Here is a 23,057-nt window from a genome sequence, read left to right as displayed (position 1 = left end):
TTATGTCCTTTATAAGGTCTGCTGGGTGCTTCCTTTTTAGTCTTCTGTCCACGTTTATGGTTTTGTACATTTCCGCAGCTAACCGGTTTGGGTGTGTTGCTATTCTTGATTTGTATTTCTCGGAATATCTGCTAATTTCTTCCTTGATCGTTGGGATTCCCAGGTCCCTCCGTATATCTTCGTTTCTGACGTACCAAGGTCCGTTTACTATTGTTCTGAGGATTTTAGCCTGTATTACCTCTATTTTGTTTATATGGCTCATTGCTGCCGTCCCCCATAGTGGTATTCCGTACGTCCAGATTGGTTTTATGATCGTTTTATATATTTTTAATTTGTTTTCTGTGCTTAGTTTGGATTTTCGGCTTGTTAGCCAATGCATTTGTCTCCTTGTTTTCTGTATTTTTTCTACTATTGATTTGATGTGTAGTTTCCAGGTGAGTTTTTGATCTAAGTGGAGTCCTAGGTATTTGACATGCTTTGTTTGCGTTATATGCGTGCCGTTCAATAGGATGTTTGGTGGTATCTTTTTCCGTAGCGTGAATGTAATATGGTTGCATTTATTGGGGTTTGCTTTTATTTGTTTTTCTTGTAGCCAATTTTCTATTTTTACGATATGTTCTTGTAGTATTTTGACTGCCGTTTCTGGGTTAGTATGCCTGACTAGTATAGCTGTGTCGTCCGCGAATGTCAATACTGTGCTGTTGGTAGTTGTTGGTATGTTCGCCGTGTATAATGTGTATAGTATTGGGCCTAGGACGCTTCCTTGTGGTACCCCGGCCTTGATGTCTTTCACTTGAGAATGTGTGTCCTTGATTTTTATTACGAAGGTTCTGCTGCTTAGGTAGGATTTTATTAAGTGGTGTATTTGCTCCGGGAATTGTTTCCTAATTGTTTGTAGTAGACTTTCATGGTTAATTCTATCGAATGCTTTCTCTATGTCTATAAAGAGGGCTGTGCAGTATTCCTTGTTTTCTAGTGCTACTATTATTTCGTTTATAAGCCTGTGCATTTGCTCTATCGTGGAGTGTTTGTTTCTGAAACCAAATTGGTGATCCGGTATTAGTTTTTTTGTCACTATTATTGGTTTTATGCGGTCGTATATTATCTTTTCCAGTATTTTGGAAAATACTGGAAGCAGTGATATTGGTCTGTAAGATGCAGTTTGGTGCGGGTCTTTGCCTGGTTTATGTAACATTTTGATCTGTGCTAATTTCCATGGTTTGGGGAAGTATTGAATTCTTAGAATTGCATTGAATATTATTGTCATTAGTCTTATTGCTTTTGGCGGAAGGTTTTTCAAGATTTTACCATTGATTAGGTCGATCCCTGGCGTTTTGTTGTTTTTTGTTTTATCAATTATGTTTCTAATTTCTTGTGCCGATGTTTTAGGTATGGTGTATTCCTTGTCGGCTGTGGTAGTAGTGGTTTGTGGATCCTCCTCCGTATGACTTTTGAGGTTGTTGCTGTTGATAATGTGTGGTGTGAATGTGTTGCAGAGGTGGTTGGAGAATTCTTCAGCTTGTTCTTCGTTGCTTCTTGCCCATGTGTTATCTGCTTTTCTGATTGCCGGGACGGGTATTATTGGCTTCCTTATTTTTTTCGTGGCTCTCCATAGTGAGTAGTTGGTGTTCTCGTGTGTGGAGAGTGTCCCTATGAACTTTGCGAATTCGTTATCGTTGTGCTCCTTTATTTTGTTTTTTATTTCCTTTGCAAGTTTGTTTAAGTGTTTTTTGTTTTCTCGGGTTCTGTATTTTTGCCATTTTGCTTTTGCTTTTCTTTTTTCTTTGATTTTGTCGAGTATTTCTTGCGGGATTGTTATTGTTTGTCTGCTGGTTGGTTCGGGAGTAGTGGTTGTCCTTGCTGCTTCCTGAATAGTTGCTGTCAATGTTGCTACTGCCTGTTCTATGTGTTCAGGAGTTTTTAACGGGATGTTGCAGTTTATTTTGCTTTCTATTATTTCTTTGAAAGTTTGCCATTTGGTGGTTTTATTGCAGTGTTTCTGGTTTTCTATAGTGTATTGGTTTGTTTCTGTATTCGATTATTATGGGTGTATGATCGGAGCTGAGATCGAGGTTGGGTGTTATTTTTAGTTTGTTTGTGTTTAGTCTCCTTGTAACTGCAAAGTCCAGAAGATCTGGTTTTTTGTTCGGGTCAGTCGGCCAATGTGTCGGTGTTCCTGTGGATAATATATTGAGGTTATTATTTCTAATGTATTTTTCCAGTGTTCTGCCTCGAGGTGTAATGTTTCTTGACCCCCATAGCGTGTGCTTTGAGTTGTAGTCTCCCGCTGCGATGTACTTGTCCCCTAGGTCCTGGAAGTATTCTTCCCACATTTGTGATGTTATTTTGTGTCGCAGAGGCACATATACTGCTGACAACTGGAAGTAGTTGCTGCTAGTTTGAACTGTAACGGTTGTTGCTTGTAAATTCCTTACTAACTTGGCTGTGTAGATAATGTTTGATATCGTTTCTGACTATCACTGCGGTCCCTCCGTGCGCTTTTCCTGAGGGGTGTTTTGGTATCATATATAGTAGTAGTTTGTAGTATGGTATTTTCATGTAGCTTTTCGTAGTGAAGTGTGTCCCTGAGACAAGTAGTATGTCTATATTGTTATTATATATGAATGTTTTAATTTCAAGGGCCCGTTGTTGTAGGCCGTTTGAGTTACAGGCTGCTATTTTTAGAGTGTCCGTTTTTATTTTTTGCTTAGCACGTTTGTAATTAGTTGTAGCATAACTGTGATTTGTTGGGTTTGCTGTCTGAGTACTGCGTTTTGTTCGCTTATCATACTGGTTAGCATTTCGGTGTTCTTTATGGATTGTTTGAGCAGTTCTTTGATTTATGCAGTGTCATTGTTACTATTGCTGTGGTATTGGTTGTCTGTGTGTGTCAATTGGCTGCTTACTTGAGCGTAGCTTAGACTACCAATGGTGTTGGTGCTGATGGGTTTGGTGTTTATTGCTTGCTCTGTATTTGGTAATATTTCAGGTTTTGTGCTGTCCTGATGGGCTTGTGTGTTAGTGCTTATCCTGCTTCGTAGGGGCGGGAACAGTTTACGTTGTAGTTGTTTTCTTACTTCACATCCTTTATAGCTGGCTGGGTGGTTTCCGTTACACTTGAAGCACTTAACTTTTTGTATTTTTCCAGAATATGGGCAGTGTACAGTTAAGTGATTTTTTGCGCACTTGACGCAAGCTGGGCTTCTGTTGCAATAGTTTTTAGTGTGTCCGTATTGTTGACACCGCATGCATTGAGGTATATCTCTGTCGTGGTGGTTCGACTGTTACTATTGTGTTTAGTATTTGTTTGATATCATATATTTCCTTGTTATTGTTTCTGGGTTCAAGTTCTATTAAGAATAGTGGTAGTGGTTGCTTTGTGTCGAATCTTGTTATATTGTTTATTGTTCTTGTTTGATGTCCAATTTTAGCTAACTCATCGCTTAGTTTATGTATGTTGGTTTTAGGATGCAATCCTCTTATGACAATTTTATAGCTCCTTTCAGTTTTAAGCTGATACGTGTGGTAGATAGCATTTTTTTCTTTTAACGCTTTTATAACTCTCCTAAATGTTTCTGGTGTGTTTGTTTGTATTTTTACTTGATCCAATTTTGTTTGCTTTATTGTGTAGTTGTTTTTCTCATCTAGATTATTTAGTAGATCGATGAGCGGGTCTATTATTTGGGCCTCAACAAAGATTGGTGGTGGTTTTGTAATATGACTTGTTTGGATAGTGGTTTTATTTACGGGGTCAGCGTCTATTTCTTCCGTTAGTGAGTTGAAGGAGTTACTTAATGGTAATTCTTGCAGCCATCGCTGCTTTTCTGTAACTGGGTTTCCTATGACACTTATGTCTGTGGTTGTTTTGCGTTTTTTGCTAGCCTTCGCTAGCTTCCAGCTTTCGTCCTGGTAGTATCTTTCATGTTCTGAATTGCTAGCTTCCTGTCCCCGATGCTCTTTTGTTTCTTCAGTCTCAATGTTAACTTGTTTGGTTTTTATATAATATGTTTCACCTTTTGTTGCTATGTTTATAGTTGGTATCTGCATTGTTAATTTATTTCCTCCTCACTATCACTTTGCAGCACTATTACTTTGAAGCATTTTTTCACTATTCACTTATACCTGGAGAGGACGACCGTCTAGACACGTCCGTCCTCCTCGGCTGTCCGAGCAGGATTGACGTGCAGACGTGTGTCCAGTGCCCTATGAAGTTCACAAAACTCCACGTGACGCCCATCTGTCGAAAGCGAATCCAACTAACCTAGCCAGGGGTTAACAGCCTCTCGACTAGTTCTTTCACACTGAATTAACTAGCTCGATGATGGCTCTATCATTCCCAACAGGCTCCCCGGAGCTAAATTATAACACCGCCATTTTTCCTCCCCCGTGGCAAGAGGGCAACACATCTATCCTGATAAACGACCATCACACGAAAAAACGAAAGCTCGAACCAACCAAGACAAATGTAAACAAGAGTCAAACTAAACCATCAGCCAGCCAGGTGACCACCTACAATAGATTTTCAATACTGGAGTCCACGGAAGACTCCATGATTACAACCGAAAAGGTAAATAATCTCCATATTCAAAGAATTCCCCCTCCCCCACCGATATTCATTAACGACGTAATCGACATACAGTCAATGATTAAGACTATCGAAAAAGACATCAGCAAAGAGGACTACAAGTTAAAGATTAACAACAACCACGTGAAAATACTGCCGACCCACCCAGACGCCTATAGAAAGTTAACCAAGCTATTAAAAACGTTAAACGCTAAATTCCACACATATCAGCTCAAACAAGAAAGACCATTTCGAGTGGTGCTACGCAACATCCACCCCTCAGTCGATCTAGACGAACTAAAGTGCGAACTGTTAAATCACGGCCACGAAATAACTAACGTCAGCAACATTAGGCACAGAATCTCAAAAAACCCACTATCCTTATTTTTTATAGACTTAAAACAAAAAACAAACAACAAAGAAATCTACAACATAAATCGGCTGATGAACTGCATAGTTAAGTTCGAGCCATCTCTTATAAAGAAAGAAATAATACAATGCAAAAGGTGCCAAAGGTACGGCCACACGCAGAAATACTGCAATCATAACTTCCGGTGCGTAAAATGTGCAGGTAATCACCCCACTGACCAATGCACTAAATCCCCGGAAACCCCCGCCAAGTGTATCCACTGTCAAGGAGAGCATCCTGCGAACTACAAAGGATGCTCAGCCTACAAAACACTACATAATATAAAGTATCCAAAACTAAGACCCAAGGACATAACCATACAAGAACCTAAACCCCAAAAACTCACCACACCAACAGTATCCTATGCGCAGGCAACGCAAGGAGACGTAAACAACTCGAAAACACACAGTGTACACACAGAAAATAGAATTCCCACCCCACAAAGCACAGACAACTTTACCAGACTCGAAAAACTTATCGAGAAGCAAACTGAGCAAATTAACAACTTGCTGTCACTACTCACACTCTTCATGGACAAATTCATACGCACAGAAGCAAAATAAAACCAATGCGAATAGCTCTGTGGAACGCCAACGGTCTAGCTCAGCACAAATCTGAACTAGAACTATTCTTAAAACAACAGCAAATCGATGTGATGCTCATATCCGAAACCCACTTCACCGACAAAAACTACCTCAAAATACACGGCTACAACTTCTACCACACCCAACACCCCAGCGGAAAGGCCCACGGCGGCACCGGAATCATAATCAAATCAAACATCAAGTACTACGAACTTCAACCATTCCAGAAAGACTACCTCCAAGCAACAAACGTAGCAATAGAAGACTGTCATGGTACAATCACCACTTCAGCTGTATACTGCCCTCCCAGACACTCCATCGCCAAAGAAGACTTCGACAACTTCCTGGACACCCTGGGTAATATGATTCATAGCTGGAGGAGACTACAACGCCAAACACACCCAATGGGGCAGCAGACTGGTTACAGTAAGAGGCAAAAACCTCCTCAACAGCATAATAACCAACAACCTCAACTACCTTACCACATACGAACCCACACACCGGCCCACCGACACAAACAAAATACCCGATCTCCTTGATTTCTTCATAACTAAAAATATCTCGCCAAGACACGTCCAAATCAATTCCTCGGCTGATCTCTCCTCTGACCATTCCCCCGTGATAGTAACAATCAGTTCAACTATCATCGAGAATACACCTAATGGCTCCATTCATAACCAACACACCAACTGGCAGCTCTTTAGAGAAATCTTCACACACACAACTTCAGCCTCAACTTCACTAAAAACCAATGAAGAAATCGAAGCAGTCACGGAATACCTAAATACGAGCATAATAAACGCTATCCGCTTCTCCACACCGGCAAGAACGTCCATTAGCAAACACGAATATCCCCAGTACATATTAAAAAAAATAGCAGAAAAACGTCGACTAAGAAGGATATGGCAGACCCATAAAACACCGGAGGACAAACGCAAACTAAACAACGCAACTAGAAAACTATCCAAAACCATAAAAAACTACAATAATGACTGTTTTCACAAATATCTCCAGCTTGCCCCCACAGCCGAATCCACCTACTCACTGTTGAAGGCCTCCAGGAAACTCACGCGCCCCCCACAGATAATCCCACCAATTCGCTGTCCGCAAGGTGGATGGGCGCGTAGCCCTATAGAAAAAGCAACCTCTTCGCCAACTATCTATCCAACGTTTTTAAACCTCATTCCTCCAATACCGCTCCGGAAATAACAGAATACCTGCATTCTCCCTTCCAAATGTTTCTTCCCATTAAACCTTTCACTTTTCTAAAGGTTACAGAATTAATCCATCGCGTGAACCCCAGGAAAGCACCGGGACATGATCAAATAAGTAACAAAGCAATTAAGGAACTAGCTGTAAAAGGGATTGCACTCATATCTTCAATCTTCAATGCAATTCTTCGCCTTGAATACTATTCCAAAACCTGGAAAACGTCACAAATTACGCTCATCCTTAAACCCGGAAAACCAATACACGAAACTAGCTCCTATCGCCCAATTAGTCTTCTACCCACTTTGTCAAAACTATTCGAAAAGTTGCTAACGAATCGACTCCTTCCACTCCTAGAGGATCCGAAAACCCTGCCGGATCATCAATTCGGTTTTCGGAAGCAGCATTCCACAATAGAGCATATCCACCGAATAACACACAATATCAGCCAAACCCTCGAAAAGAAAAAATACTGCTCAGCGGTATTCCTTGATATTCAACATGCATTCGACAAAGTATGGCACGAAGGGCTTCTTTACAAACTTAAAAAAGTCCTACCACACACTTACTACTCCATCCTAAGGTCCTACCTAACCAATAGGCAATTCATGTTTAAATACGCAGACGCCATTGCCACAACTTTCCCAATAGAAGCGGGCATACCCCATGGCAGTGTCCTCGGACCCCTTCTGTTCTCCATCTACACTGCCGATTTACCAATATCGACAGAAATAACCATAGCAACATTTTCCGACGACACAGCGCCATTAGCGTCCCACGCCAACCCGATAACTGCCTCATCCACTCTCCAGCGAGGTTTCGACTCAATGGAAAAGTGGTTCCATAAATGGTGCTTCAAAATTAATGAAAAAAAATCCACACATGTAACCTTCACGCTGCGAAAACAAACCTGCCCACAGGTCTCCATTAACAATATAACAGTTCCCAACAAGGACACAGTCAGATATCTGGGCATGACTCTGGACAGGAGATTAACCTGGAAACAACATATCCTAGACAAATCTAAACAACTCAGGGACAAACTCAAAAAATTTTATTGGCTCATTGGCCGTCGCTCCAACCTAAGCACGCAGAACAAAATTACGCTCTATAAGACCGTAATAAAACCTGTCTGGACCTACGGAATCCAACTATGGGGAACAGCAAGTAACTCCAACATTGAAATACTCCAACGCTTCCAATCGAAAACGCTAGGATCCCTATTAAATGCACCCTGGTATGTTACCAACGAAACAATCCACTGTGAGCTCAAGATACCTACAGTCAAAGATGAAATACACAAATCTTTTTTGATTAGCGGTGGTTCGAATTTTACGATAACGTTCATTAGGCGACTGATGTTGTAGATTTCCTTATTGTTAGGTTTCTGCTTTAAATGGGTAAAAAATAGGGATAACGGGTCTTTCGAGACTCTATGCCTTATGTTGCTGACGTTGATGACTTCGTGGCCGAGTTTTAATAGTTCGATTTTTAGCTCGACGATGTCTGCGGAGTGGTGGATGTTTCGTAGCACCACCCGGAAAGGCCTTTCTTCTTTGAGTTGATAGGTGTGGAAGTTGGCGTGCAGGGCCCTAAGTATCTTGGTAAGATTTCTGTAGGCTTCTGGGTTCGTCGGCAGGATTTTGACTTTGTTGTTGGTTATCTTCACGTTGTAGTCCTCCTTGGAGATATCTCTCTCTAAGGACTTGATCATTGTTTGGATGTCGATGACATCATTAACAAATATTGATGGGGGAGGGGGGGTTCTCTGTGCGTGATGGTTTGATGGCGGGTCTGCGATTTCCATGGCGTCGTTTGAGGATTCCTATACTGCGAACCTGTTGTGAGTGTTAATTTGTATTGATGGCTGTTCGTTCGAGTTTGTTTTTGATGTTTCAATTTTGCGTTTTTTCGACTTATTGGCGTCGTCGGCACGGGAGGATCTGCTGCACTTTTGCCACGAAGGGGGTAGCGCGGGGTAGTTGTGTGTTTGCTCAGGAGAGCCTGGTCGTGAATACTGGGCCATCATCGAGCCAGCTAATTCAATATGAATAACATAGTCGTGAGGCTATGAGGCAAGGTTCGGGTTGGGGTTAGGTGCGTAGGCTTTTCTTCTCTCTGACGGATAGGAAACATTTGGGAGGATAGGAGCACGCTGTGTTCACTTTCGACGGTTGGGTAACACGTGTTGCTTTCGAACTTCACTGGGCACTGGAGACACGTCTGCACGCTTCGGCATTCAACAGAGAACTTGAGTTCTTATATGAAGTAATATTTTGTCCAGCTTCGACTGTCACGTTTGAACCCTATTTCTTCGATGGTGTCATATATTTTAACGCCGATTGATCAAAGAACTACAAGATATATGAAGAAACAATTGAGAAACAATGTGAGCCTTTAGAACTATCTTATTTTAAAAGACATTTATTTTCTATCACTATTATTTACGTCTTTTCTACTGCTCAGAAGTCTTTTCAATGATAAATTATTGTTGTTGTCGTATAATTATCACTTAAGTTTTGTTTGGTGGAGGATGAAAGAAGTTTTCATCATCATACGGACAAATATTTATTTTCAGTGAGCAGATTTAATATACAAATTATTATTAGCAAATATTACTATTTTTCTGTATATAATTATCTTGTTGTTTAGCATTACGTAAAGACCTGCCGCAGGATTTTTATGTAGAAATCATCTTTAAACATACACTTAAAGGTGATGTATGAACGTTCGCAGATGCATTGTACTAGAAACATCAAGGAGTAAAGATATTGTCATATATGACAAATCAGAAACCGTGTGCATATAAATACATACATCCTTATTAAACAATGTCATAAATGAATTTATTTAGAAATGAAACGAGTGGAAAGACAAAATGAAAGGAATGATGAATCTCTTCTTCATAAAATTCTATTTATATTGTTCTTGGTTCGAAGCGAAAAAAGTAACGTTCAAATAGTCAGTACACTAAATATAATATTATCCATAGCAAAATTATTATACCGAATATTTTGGTGATCTGATGTATCCAGTACAATCTAAAATAACCGAAAATATATGTATTTATATTAGTTCCTATTTTCTTATACTTCAAGATACTTCTATACGCACCTTAATAATCGTTGTCGGGCTGTTGACTTAAACTTTTGTTTTAAAATAAATTTCCTAATTCCCATCACGTAAATTGTAACATACTTCTCCCAATCGATATCCCGGATATCTAGTTTGACCATATCGCTGTCGCTCAACATTTTCACCTTCCTCGCCAAGTCGGAACAGTTATCCCTTTGAAAAGTCCATTCGTTCATGGTGAAATGTGTCACCGATGTGAACAGCTTGTTGCCAACTTTTAGAAGTTTCATCAGTCTGAAATATCATTTTTAATTATTATTGTAGATGAACGCAAAGATTGTCCCAGAAAGATTGTCCTAGTTGTTCGAGGATCGATAGAATGCTCACATTGGTTTACTACCTCGGAGTCTTAAAAAGATATCTATTATGTACGCAGGCAAAACATACGGAATTACACTCAGAGCGTTAAAAATATATTTATTAGTTGTCATTATACAACCCGGGTACCATAGCGTATCGTTCAGTGGCATTTCTCTGCCATGTTCCAACACGAGCTGTTGCATCTGACCCCACCTTGTCAATTGGAAAATTTACATTATTACAATTATTGCAATTATACTTAAAGCACAGTTTACTGTCATGTGAGTATCTCGGGAAATATTATGGAATTGAAATAAATATTATTTTGTATCACTACTTTTCGAAATTGAAATATTGGGAGCAAAAGTAGGCTTTTGTTTTCTACATTTGTTTGCACATTGTCTAAATTAGTTAAATAAACTGAATTTTTTGGAATACTGTAACAATCGAATTACATTAGTTGAAAAAAATTCATAATAAATATTACGTAAGAGGGCATGCGTTACTCGTGCAGTTGTAAACTTTAACTTCACGCTCACGATGTAGCGTGACATGCCATGCAGCACAAATTATCGTATCGACTACCAAATCGACAGGTACTACATCCAATCTTGCATCTTTCCTACCCCGTATTATTGTTACACTTCCTCTCATGATTAGGACCATGACACCTGGTAACATTAAATTGGTTTAGAAGTTATTTGTGGTATTCCATTATCAGAAATGTAGCACTAAATAGATTGGAAAGAATTCTCATATTTGTGAACAATAACAAACTTGGACTATAATAGTGATGATCTAGTGGAATTCCTCTCATATTAGCTTCCCACAAACCAACAGATTAACTCCACTTTTCCGAAATGTGACGAGTATTGAACAATTATCATTGAAAAAGATTTATAAAAATACTTGTTAATGCAGAAATATTCTCTATCCAACCAGGACATGGTTCTTCCAAAGAGGCACCAATTATGCTTGGCCGTACTATCGCAAATGGCTGATCTTTGCACTTGCTTGCTACAATCTGCTCTGCTAAATTCTTACTGAATGTGTATGTGTTTGGATAAGTTTTTATAATTCTTTTTTCTATTTCGTTGATCGACGTTTTGTCGAATTTGTCACACATATCTATTACTTCCGAAGGTTTCAAGCTCGTACTACAAAGTTAATAATATGTGAACATATTCTTGACGCTATAATTACATATATAATATTCATAAACCGTGGAACAACGTTTGCGTATAACTTATTCTTACGTATAAATTTTCTCCTCAATCTCATGTAGATTCGCATTACTATAAGCTGTGCTAACATAGACGAAGCTAATGGGATGCCTTAGCTCGTTCCAAAATTCGATGACACGATCAGTACCGTTCGTATTCACATTAACAGCCACGTGTAACGGCTCGTTGAATTTCACAGTGGCCGCCACGTGAAACACTATATTTACTTTCTCTAACAACAGATTTCTATCTTCTCGCGAAAGACCTAAATCCGGCAGACTCACGTCACCTTTCATGGGATAAACTCTGCTCAAAGCTGAGGGGTGTTTTGCTTTGATGTCGTCGTAGATCTGAAGATGAAAAAGTACCAGCTCAATTACAGAAAAGAAATTTAATCAATTTGGCTTCTGACAGACTTAAATATTGAAAGAAACGAGAATAATATTTACGAACGGGATCATCTATGAGCTTCTTAAATCGTTGTTCTATCGTTTCGTTATTTTTTGGACGTAGCAGTATAAAAATGGCAGTGACGCGTGGACACACGCGCAACAGTTTTTCTAGGAGACCCTTTCCAACGAAACCGGTTGTTCCGGTCACAAAAATTCCACAACCGGCGTAAAATTCCTCGAGTGTATTCGTCTTATTCAATTCTTTATTGATCCCATTTTCAGTAATTTTTTTATTGATTGTATCCATGTTTCTGGATCTTCACACTTTCAATCCTAATATTTGCCATAGATTGGCATTCCCAACAAATAGTAAATGGAAAAATGTGGTAAATAATGTAGGAAATAGGTTATAGTTGAGACCTTGTTGTATATTACTTTTTAGAAAAGTCTACGAATAATACTCACAAAGAGAGACGTAATTCAACAATTATGTTTTCGTATGCATGAATCAAATAATTGCGTTATGTTAACGATGCTGCCAGTGTAATATATAAATATTTTTCCAAACGGTGAAATCGTTCTCCAAAAAGGGGGCTAAAAGAAGGTAAAATAGCTATGCAACGCAATAAATACAATTTTTCATGTGGCTGTACATTAATTTGTATTATTGCACATTACTCCATAAAACGATATCCTAATTGATGCTTAATTAATACTTAATCTTTTTGTAGTTTCGTTTGACGTCTTTATTTTTTATTATATGTGTATGCTTGTAAAAATTGTTGTATACTGTGATGGATAATTTGTGCGGAAAATGTGTGTGGTTCATGCTAAATAGTGTTCGCCCACATTTAGTGGCACCATGAGAATACGTAATGCATATGTGATTTTTCTGTCACAAACCGTGGACGCGTGTGTATTTGAAATCTGTATAAACATATTTTATGTGTGCTTTTATTTATTAATTATTTATGGAGGCAGAAGGAGGTAAATTTCCGATATGCCGTTATAGATTTCAATGAGTTTAATCTAAAATGGATGATTTTTCTTAGAAAACGTTGCGTGAGATGGTTTACGTCGTCATAGTTTTCTCCTTTACGGCTTGCACGAGGTAAGCTGTTGCAAATCTATCGTTCGTGTAAAAAGAGCGCAGTTTTTATATTCACCATTTTCATCTTATTTTAACTTCAAAAATTTGCAATATTTTTATATTGTTATGATTGTGTATATATTGCATTACGTTCTACGTTATTTAGCTTTATAATTTGATTTCTGCTTGATCTTTACAATACCAAGCCTTTTGTTTCAGAAGTTGCTGTTTTATAGAAATTTGATACGATAAATATTGTACACACATATATATAGTATACGAGTGAAGAAAATTATTATAATTAAGTAATAACTAATGACAATTTATAAAAACATTGAAGATAAAATCTTTTTAACAGTTAAATGACAATGACAGGATATTTACGTTGTAATCCGAAGGGATATTCTATCGCATGTAAATAATTGACAACTATATTTATAAAAAAAGTGATAAATAAAATAGGGGAAATATATGTTATCACAATGTCAGTTCCGCCTGTGCAGGCAACCTAAACGGACGTGCGAAACAGTGCTCCGGTGAAAGTGCGGCAAGAGGGAAGAGAAAGAGGCAAAGTAAACGTCCATCGACAAAACGTGGAATCATGCAGATTCCACCAATAAAAATAACCAACACAGGAGACACATATTTTATAAATAGAGCAACAGACTCTACATATGTAGAGAAAAAAGACGATATCATGGAAACAACACAAGCCGACGGAGAGGTCAATGAACCAATACACCACGAAGAAAGCTGGACGGTGGCAACTTCTAGCAAAAAACGCAAGGTAACCCCGTTCGCAAGCGCGAGGAAAACTGAAACACATGAAAAAAAACAATGGCTTCAAGATATCAAACTCCATAATCCATTCAGCGCACTGCCAGAAGAGGCAGCAACGGACGCAACGGAAAGTCCGACAAACCGCATCCCTAAACCACCACCAATATACATAGATGCGAAAACAATTGATCCCCTCATTGAACTACTAAACAACACTGCAGGGAAAGATAACTCTGTTATCAAACAGATAAAAATAGACCAGGTGAAAGTGCAAACCAACACCTCAGAAATATTCAGAAAAATTACAAGATCACTAAAGGATAAAAACGCAGCGTATCACATCTACCAGCTCAAAACCGACAAAACCTACAAAGCAGTAATCAGGGGATTACACCCAAAAACAAATACCGACAAAATAAACGAAGAACTTGCAAAAATCGGATACCAGGTAAGGTCAATTAACAACATTAACAAGTACGATACCAAACAACCATTACCGCTATTCCTAGTCGAACTAGAACCTCGAAACAACAACAAAGACATATACGATATAGAAAAATTACTAAACACAATAGTAAAAGTGGAGCCACCTAGACATAAAAAAGAAATCCCACAATGCATAAGGTGCCAACAATACGGACACACAAAAAACTATTGCAATAGAACCCCGACATGCGTCAAATGCGCAAAAAATCATCTTACGATACACTGCCTATCCACGGGAAAAATAGAGGAGGTTAGATGCTATAACTGCAACGGAAAACACCCAGCCAGTTATAAAGGTTGCGAAGCTAGGAAACAATTACAACGCAAACTGTTCCCGCCCCTACGAAACAGGACAATCACTAACATACAAGCCCAATAGGACAGCACAAAACCCGAAATAATACCAAATACAGAGCAAGCAACAAACACCAAACCCATCAGCACCAACACCATTGGTAGTCTAAGCTACGCTCAAGTAACCAGCCAATTGACACACACAGACAACCAATACCACAGCAATAGTAACAATGACACTGCATAAATCAAAGAACTGCTCAAACAATCCATAAAGAACACCGAAATGCTAACCAGAATGATAAGCGAACAAAACGCAGTACTCAGACAGCAAACCCAACAAATCACAGTTATGCTACAACTAATTACAAACGTGCTAAGCAAAAAATAAAAACGGACACTCTAAAAATAGCAGCCTGTAACTCAAACGGCCTACAACAACGGGCCCTTGAAATTAAAACATTCATATATAATAACAATATAGACATACTACTTGTCTCAGGGACACACTTCACTACGAAAAGCTACATGAAAATACCATACTACAAACTACTACTATATATGATACCAAAACACCCCTCAGGAAAAGCGCACGGAGAGACCGCAGTGATAGTCAGAAACGATATCAAACATTATCTACACAGCCAAGTTAGTAAGGAATTTACAAGCAACAACCGTTACAGTTCAAACTAGCAGCAACTACTTCCAGTTGTCAGCAGTATATGTGCCTCTGCGACACAAAATAACATCACAAATGTGGGAAGAATACTTCCAGGACCTAGGGGACAAGTACATCGCAGCGGGAGACTACAACTCAAAGCACACGCTATGGGGGTCAAGAAACATTACACCTCGAGGCAGAACACTGGAAAAATACATTAGAAATAATAACCTCAATATATTATCCACAGGAACACCGACACATTGGCCGACTGACCCGAACAAAAAACCAGATCTTCTGGACTTTGCAGTTACAAGGAGACTAAACACAAACAAACTAAAAATAACACCCAACCTCGATCTCAGCTCCGATCATACACCCATAATAATCGAATACAGAAACAAACCAATACACTATAGAAAACCAGAAACACTGCAATAAAACCACCAAATGGCAAACTTTCAAAGAAATAATAGAAAGCAAAATAAACTGCAACATCCCGTTGAAAACTCCTGAACACATAGAACAGGCAGTAGCAACATTGACAGCAACTATTCAAGAAGCAGCAAGGACAACCTCTACACCCGAACCAACCAGCAGACAAACAATAACAATTCCGCAAGAAATACTCGACAAAATTAGAGAAAAAAGAAAAGCGAAAGCAAAATGGCAAAAACACAGAATTCGAGAAAACAAAAAACACATAAACAAACTTGCTAAGGAAATAAAAAAACAAAATAAAGGAGCACAACAATAATGAATTCGCAAAGTTCATAGGGACACTCTCTACACACGAGAACTCCAACTACTCCCTATGGAAAGCCATGAAAAAAAAAAAAAAAATAAAGAAGCCAATAATACCCGTCCTAGCAATCAGAAAAGCAGATAACACATGGGCAAGAAGCAACGAAGAACAAGCTGAAGAATTCTCCAACCACCTCTGCAACACATCTACACCACACATTATCAACAACAGCAACCTCAAAAGTCATACGGAGGAGGATGTCCAAACCACTATTACCACAACTGACAAGGAATGCACCATACCTAAAACAACAGCACATTCGATAAAATTAACCATGAAAGTCTACTACAAACAATTAGGAAACAATTCACGGAGCAAATACACCAATTAATAAAATCCTACCTAAGCAGCAGAACCTTCGTAATAAAAATCAAGGACACACATTCTCCAGTTAAAGACATCAAGGCCGGGGTACTACAAGGAAGCGTCCTAGGCCCAATACTATACACATTATACACGGCGAACATATCAACAACTACCAATACTCACAGTATTGACATTCGCGGACGACACAGCTATACTAGTGAGTCATACTAACCCAGAAAGGGCAGTCAAAATATTACAAGAACATATCATAAAAATAGAAAATTGGCTACAAGAAAAACAAATAAAAGCAAACCCCAATAAATGCAACCATATTACATTCACGCTACGAAAAAAGATACCACCAAACATCCTATTGAACGGCACGCATATAACACAAACAAAGCATGTCAAATACCTAGGACTCCACTTAGATACACAACTCACATGGAAACTACACTTCAAATCAATAAGTAGACAAAATACAGAAAACAAGGAGACAAATGCATTGGCTAACAAGTCGAAAATCCAAATTAAGCATAGAAAATAAATTAAAAATATATAAAACGATCATAAAACCAATCTGGACGTACGGAGTACCACTATGGGGGACAGCAGCAATGAGGCATATAATCAAAATAGATATAATACAAGCTAAAATCCTTAGAACAATAGTAAACGCTCCCTGGTATGTCAGAAACTAGGACATATGGAGGGACCTGGAAATCCCAACGGTCAAGGAAGCAATCAGCAGCAACGCGGAAAGATACAAGGCAAGAATAGCAACACACCCAAACCGGCTAGCAGTGGAAACGTTCAAAACCACAAACATGGATAGAAGGCTAAAAAGGAAGCACCCAGCAGACCTCACAAAGGATATGACCTAGCAAACGCGAGGATGGTACCCCGCTGGGGGTAGCTACCTACATGTTAATATAACTGTCAAAAAATCCTACCAAATGTCCAAATTGGACAAATTGTGAATACAAATAATAAATAAAAAAAAATTAACAATGTAGGATATTTTACTTGAACTTAATAATATAATTGCGTAATACATAATCTCCCCACTACTATTTCATGCTTTCTTCTATATAGAATTAATATTACATATGTATATTTCAGTTCATTTGCGTTTGTTTCAATTTAATTTACTAGAAACAAAGGATCTTTACTATCTAAATTATGAAATGACTAAAATATTCCACATGATTAATATAGTTTGCGCGGAACATATTTCCTCTTTTCATAAGCCCGAAATGTCGAAGTAAGTTCTAACCATAACTTGTGAAAAAAGATACTAAACTCAAAATTTGCCAAAAAATAGCCAGTGTCTCGTGCAACTATGACATGAAGGCGAATGTTCCGATTACCTCTACTGATTGGTTGTAAATTATTGAAAAATCTCAATAATGAACCATTTTACTGAGTAAAATGCAAAGTACAAAATAAAAATTTCAGAATTCAAAAACTTCATTTGAACTATTGTAGGAATTAATAACCCGATGATAGTTTTGATCTATATGACATTGGTAATGATGAATGACAGCTAATGGAAGACACAATTGAATACAGAATAACAAGAAATCGTCTGTTACCTGATAATGTTTTCCTGACACGTCTTTCACTATACTGTAACCATATTCGATGTGTCGCTTCTCCAGATATTCGTACTTTTAATAACTTCACCCTACTACTGAAACTGGATAATGTCATGCGTTATTCATTCGAATAATATATTCATCTCCAAAATGCGAGATATTTTAGTAATTTTACGTTTGAAATAGCACATACCACCTGTTTTTAGTAAAATAATCTGAAACATATGCAAATGAATTAAAATATACTTAAGTAATATTGACTACATATAAAAGAAACCATGAAATGGTAACGGAGAAATTACGTATTTTCCCAATTATTTTATATATTATACTTAATATACAGTAATAATATTATCAAGTTTACCAAGTTATGCATTAGCTCTCGCTCGCTGTTCGTTGATATATACGTGATATATACGTGTTGAATATTAAGAATTTTGCATTTATCGTTGTATCCTGACTTCTTCTGTCGAGATTCTTCTTCATATATCATCGAATATTACTACCCACAGTCAGTTTATCGTGCTATCAAGTAGTTACTTACATAATTTCTAGACAAACAATTTCACGAAATTTCTACTTCACTACTTTTATTATTACGAATGTCGAATAACGAACGAGTAAGGAAAGCCATATTTTAACGGTTTCTATACTTTTGCAAATCGTCGTATGGAAGGTTCCTTGCCTCATACGTCTTATTTTGCAGATTTTTCCAAAATCTACATTTGTCAATCTAAACATTTTTCATCATCATAAAATCATTAATTCAAATCATTATTGTAAATTCGACCAATCGCGGGGAGACACATTCGAGAAGAAACACGTCAACGGGAGTCGTAAATTCTCGTACGATTATAATAATCGACGCCGCGAATAGATCGATCCCCTGATTTCCGCTAAGATAATAGAGGTGGTTGCTGTAGTATAACACTGCGACTAACAGGGTTATAAAATTTATTTCCCACACTTTGTACAATCACACAAATTAGTAACGCCGTTGATTAAGATACAGGTGACGAAGAAAAGGATTATTCGTAGATGAGAGAATCCGTGTATATGTTGACTTTGACTCGACTTTTACTTACTAGACTTTGACTCGTTTCTTGACTTTGACCGTTCTTTGGTTATGAGAACCAGTAGAGTTGATCCTCCTGGTGGCGTAGAAGCAGTAGAAGAAATAGCAGCAATAGGAGCCGTAAGAGCCGTAGGAACAGTGAAGTTCGTTCTGATGTGATTACGGAGGAAGGCTCGGTATGGGAGGGCCCTTTGAACGAAGAACGCGGATTCGTTGCTCAAGTTAGTAAAGTGAGGGCGATGATCCACGATGCCGAATGGTTATGACCAATGTTGGGAATGTAGATAGGAGGAAGAAACCTCCTACCAACGTAGTTCAAACCAGCTTTTCAGTTAGGCAACTATTGGTTTTTCTCATTAGATAGCTACCTGCTTTCTTCGTAATTTGTAAGAACGTACAATAGATCTAAGGACAGTATTATACCAGCTATAAACCGAAAATACTTGCAGGATTAAAGGTTCCTGCAAGCTAATAAGACTAGATTTATGGTGGGGCCTTAGGTTTATTGAGGGTTTCTCTAACGGTGTTCTGCCTTGACGGTCAGACAATGAAGGACGTCGCGCGGATCTTTTCACGCGACATAATAATGAAATTAGATCAAAGTAGTTATATAGAGTCATTAGTGAAACAATATAATATAGAAAATAGTAAACTATACTTTACACCAATGGAACAAAACTTAAGTTTAGAACCCGCACAATCAACCTCAGACGATAGAAACCTCATAGGAGCTTTATTATATATTAGTACTGGAATAAGATTAGACGTTAACTACAGTGTAAACCATTTAAATCGATTTCAAAACAGTTACGACGGGTCCCATTATAAATGTGCATTGAGAATTTTGAAATACTTATATTTAAATAGAAAATTAAAATTAATTTGAAATTTGAACGCTGAAGTTATTGATTGTTTTCTTGACGCTGATTGGTCCGGAGATAAAGTAGATAGAAAATCCACTACGGGATTTATCATAAGAATTATCGGAAACGCAATTTACTGGAAATCGAGAAAGCAAAGTAGCGTGACAAAATCATCAACAGCCACCGAGTATGTAGCTTTGTGAGAAGCAGTGAGGGAAATAAAATTTGTAAAGAAATTATTGAAAAATTTCAAAATAATGATCGAGAGACCAATAAAAATTTTCGAAGATAATTCTGGAGCGATTGCGATATCAAAATATGGAAACTTGAGAAAAAATTCTGAGTACATCGAAGTTCACTTCCATTTTGTGAATGAAGGTTACGAAAATAAAGAGATTGACATTATAAAAGTAGACTCAGAAAACAATGTAGCTGATATTTTAACGAAGGGTCTAGGAAGAAACAAATTTGAAAATTTTAGATTACTTTAAAAAATGGTTTGATCGACTCATAAAAGGAAATGAATATGCAGCACAAAAATTAAGGAGATGTATTGAGATATGTATAGTTTGTGTGCTGGACTGGGTTAAATGCGCAGTAGAGATAGGTGTATGTGGGTGTCAGTGTGTGGAGATATGTGCGTGCGCGGCGCCTTGAAAACAGATGAATGTATTGTTCAGTCGCTTAACAGTCGGGTATGGAAGAAAATGTTGAGACGCGTGTGTCACGTAAAATAAAAAAGGCGTAGCTCGAACGAAAAGAAAAAAAATTAAAATAACAAGAAAACAAGAGAATTTATTTCTTGTACTTTGAGTTTACACTGACTGCGATTTGGCTCTGAGCTCCAGCCGTGACTTTATCCCCACTACCCTGCAGTAGTACGTGACCGTTACCGAGCTTCTAGAACATTCGGTGGAAGGACCGTCAGGATATAGATAAATCATTAGGCACTTCGACGATATACATTGTCGCCAAGGCCGCCCTCACCTTTTCTCCATAATCGGTCCATCGGACTGAAATATGCTGGTCGTGACACGTGTAAGTATGTATCGATGAATATTTTAGAAATCGTCCATAAAATAAATATATGACTATGCTAATATTAATTCCATGTGTAAGTCTACTATTGCTATAACGTAATTTCGGTTATTAAGATCCACAATTCTCAACATCGTTATTATATTATAATCTTTCATTTTACTTTTTATTTGCTTTGCGAGTTTGTTTAGATAATTCTTGTTTTCACGTGTTTTATGTTTTTGCAACTTTGTTTTCGCTTTCCTTTTTTCTCTGAGTCTGTTAAGGATGTCTGTTGGAATTGTTTTTGTTTGCCTGTTGTTTGGTTTATAAATATTAGTTGCCCATGCCGCTTCTTGCATAATTTCTGTTAATGTTGTTATTGCCTGTTCGACGTGTTCGGGAGTTTTTAGTGGAATATTGCAGTAGATTTTGTCTTCCTGCGGATAATGTGTTCAGATTACTTGTTCTAATTTTGTAATTATATAATATTTTTCTAGTGTTCTACCTCGAGGTGAATTTGACTATGTAAGTGTTGTTTGATTGTTGTTTCCAATTATCACTGCTGCCACTCCGTGTGCTTTTCCTGAGGGGTGTTTAGTATTATAGATGGTGTAATATGATATGTTCATGTAGCATTTTGGTGTGAAATCTGCTTCTGAAGCAAGTAATAGGTCAATATTATTGTTACACAGATATGTTTTAGTTTTGTGGGCCCGTTGTTGTAGTCCATTGAAGTTGAGGTGTATGGTAGCGATTAGGTTTAAAAACACAAGAGTATACTTAACTATGTAGTTTACTAAAATATACCCTACGTGTACACTAGTCATATAGTACACTTGTTATCTTGATTCGTGATTACGAATAGATCGGCGCAAGGGAAGTATCGCTTCGCTACCCTGTTCGCTATATTTATATGCGTCGGAGTTGATAAAAGGCGTTGGGATTTGAATTTTGAAGATGTTCTCGAAAAATCCCAACGGACGCTGAACTCTCGACCTCGTTTACAAATGCTGACTTTCAGGTAGTTGACTCGAGGGCATCATTGACAGCGATGTATGTATCATCGATGTAATGATCACGACAAAAACGACGGATTTTGATTAACATTCGGTAACCGCCTAAGATTGTCGGATTTATAATTAACTCGTCTTTCAGTAAACTCGATATTTTGTGTAGCGGGTTCGCTGGACGGAAACCGTTATGAATTTTACCGACGAGTGCCGCTACAAAGTTCCAAGCTGCTATTTTCAACGTGTCCATTTCTATTCTTTACTGAACATGTTTGTAAGTAATTGTAGCATGACCGCCATTTGTTATGTTTGTTGTCTGAGTACCGCGCTTTGCTCATTTACCATTTTTGTTAGCATTTCAGTGTTTTTGATAAAAAAAATCGTCAAAAAGATTATTTAAATAATTGTTATTGTAAATTCGACCAATCGCGGGGAGACGCAATCGCGAGGAAACACGACAACGGGAGTCGTAAATTCCCGTTACGATTATAATAATCGACGCCGCGAATAGATCGATCCCCTGATTTCTGTTAAGACAATAGGGGTGGTTGAAATGATATAACTCCGTGATTAACAATGTTACAACTTATATATTTTCTCCAACAACTTCGTATAATCACACACACTAGTAACGTCGCTGAGTATGGGGATTGCCTTGATCTTGCTCAGATTCTGACTGCCAATCTGATAGATGAAGGCTCTCGTGTCGTAGTAGACGTAGCGATTGATCAGATCCGACTTTGACTGAATCGAATCAACAGAATCAACCGAATGACCGTATGAATAGATTTCGACTGCTTGACGTCGACTGTCTGACTTGACTTGAACTGACTGACTGATTGACTGGAATAGACTGACTGTGAGAGCTATGGGAACTCTAAGCACCGTGAGAGCCGTAGGAACTCTCCGTCGGAGCTAGAGAAACTCTGATGTTCGTTCTGATGTGAGTACGCAGGAAAGTTCGGTATGGGTGTGCCCTTTGAATGAAGAACTCGGATTCGTTCCTTACATTTTTAGTTAGGAAAGTGAGGGCAATGATCCGCGATGCCAATTGGTTATGACCAATGTTAGGAAGGAAGATAGGAGGAAGATGCCTCCTACCAACGTTGTTTATGGGACATTGTTTATGGGAAAACTCAGATTTTCCGTTAGGTAGATCTCCGCTTTTTTCGTTAGGCCACTACCCGCTTTCTCCGTAATTCTTAAGAGCGCGTAATAAACCCTTCTAAAAACCAGCTGAAAACACTTCTAGA

General features: G+C 38.1%; 1 protein-coding gene across 1 annotated transcript in view; it reads right to left on the bottom strand.

Moving 5' to 3' along the window:
* Positions 1–17,965, bottom strand: part of LOC126926271 (putative fatty acyl-CoA reductase CG5065) — an 89,395-nt gene extending 71,430 nt beyond the window's left edge. The window contains exons 1-4 of the mRNA XM_050742536.1: positions 17,834–17,965; positions 12,282–12,410; positions 11,878–12,149; positions 11,714–11,774 (exon numbers count right to left, since the gene is read on the bottom strand). Of these exons, the coding sequence (XP_050598493.1) occupies positions 11,714–11,774; positions 11,878–12,123 (307 nt within the window). The 5' untranslated portion in view covers positions 12,124–12,149; positions 12,282–12,410; positions 17,834–17,965. The remainder of the gene's footprint in view (positions 1–11,713; positions 11,775–11,877; positions 12,150–12,281; positions 12,411–17,833) is intronic.
* Between the last annotated feature and the right edge of the window lie 5,092 nt (positions 17,966–23,057).

This window comes from Bombus affinis, chromosome 17, assembly GCF_024516045.1.
Source record: "Bombus affinis isolate iyBomAffi1 chromosome 17, iyBomAffi1.2, whole genome shotgun sequence".
Taxonomy (NCBI): Eukaryota; Metazoa; Arthropoda; class Insecta; order Hymenoptera; family Apidae; genus Bombus; species Bombus affinis.
Note: the sequence above shows the minus strand (reverse complement) of the source record. Positions and strands in the feature narration are given on the sequence as shown.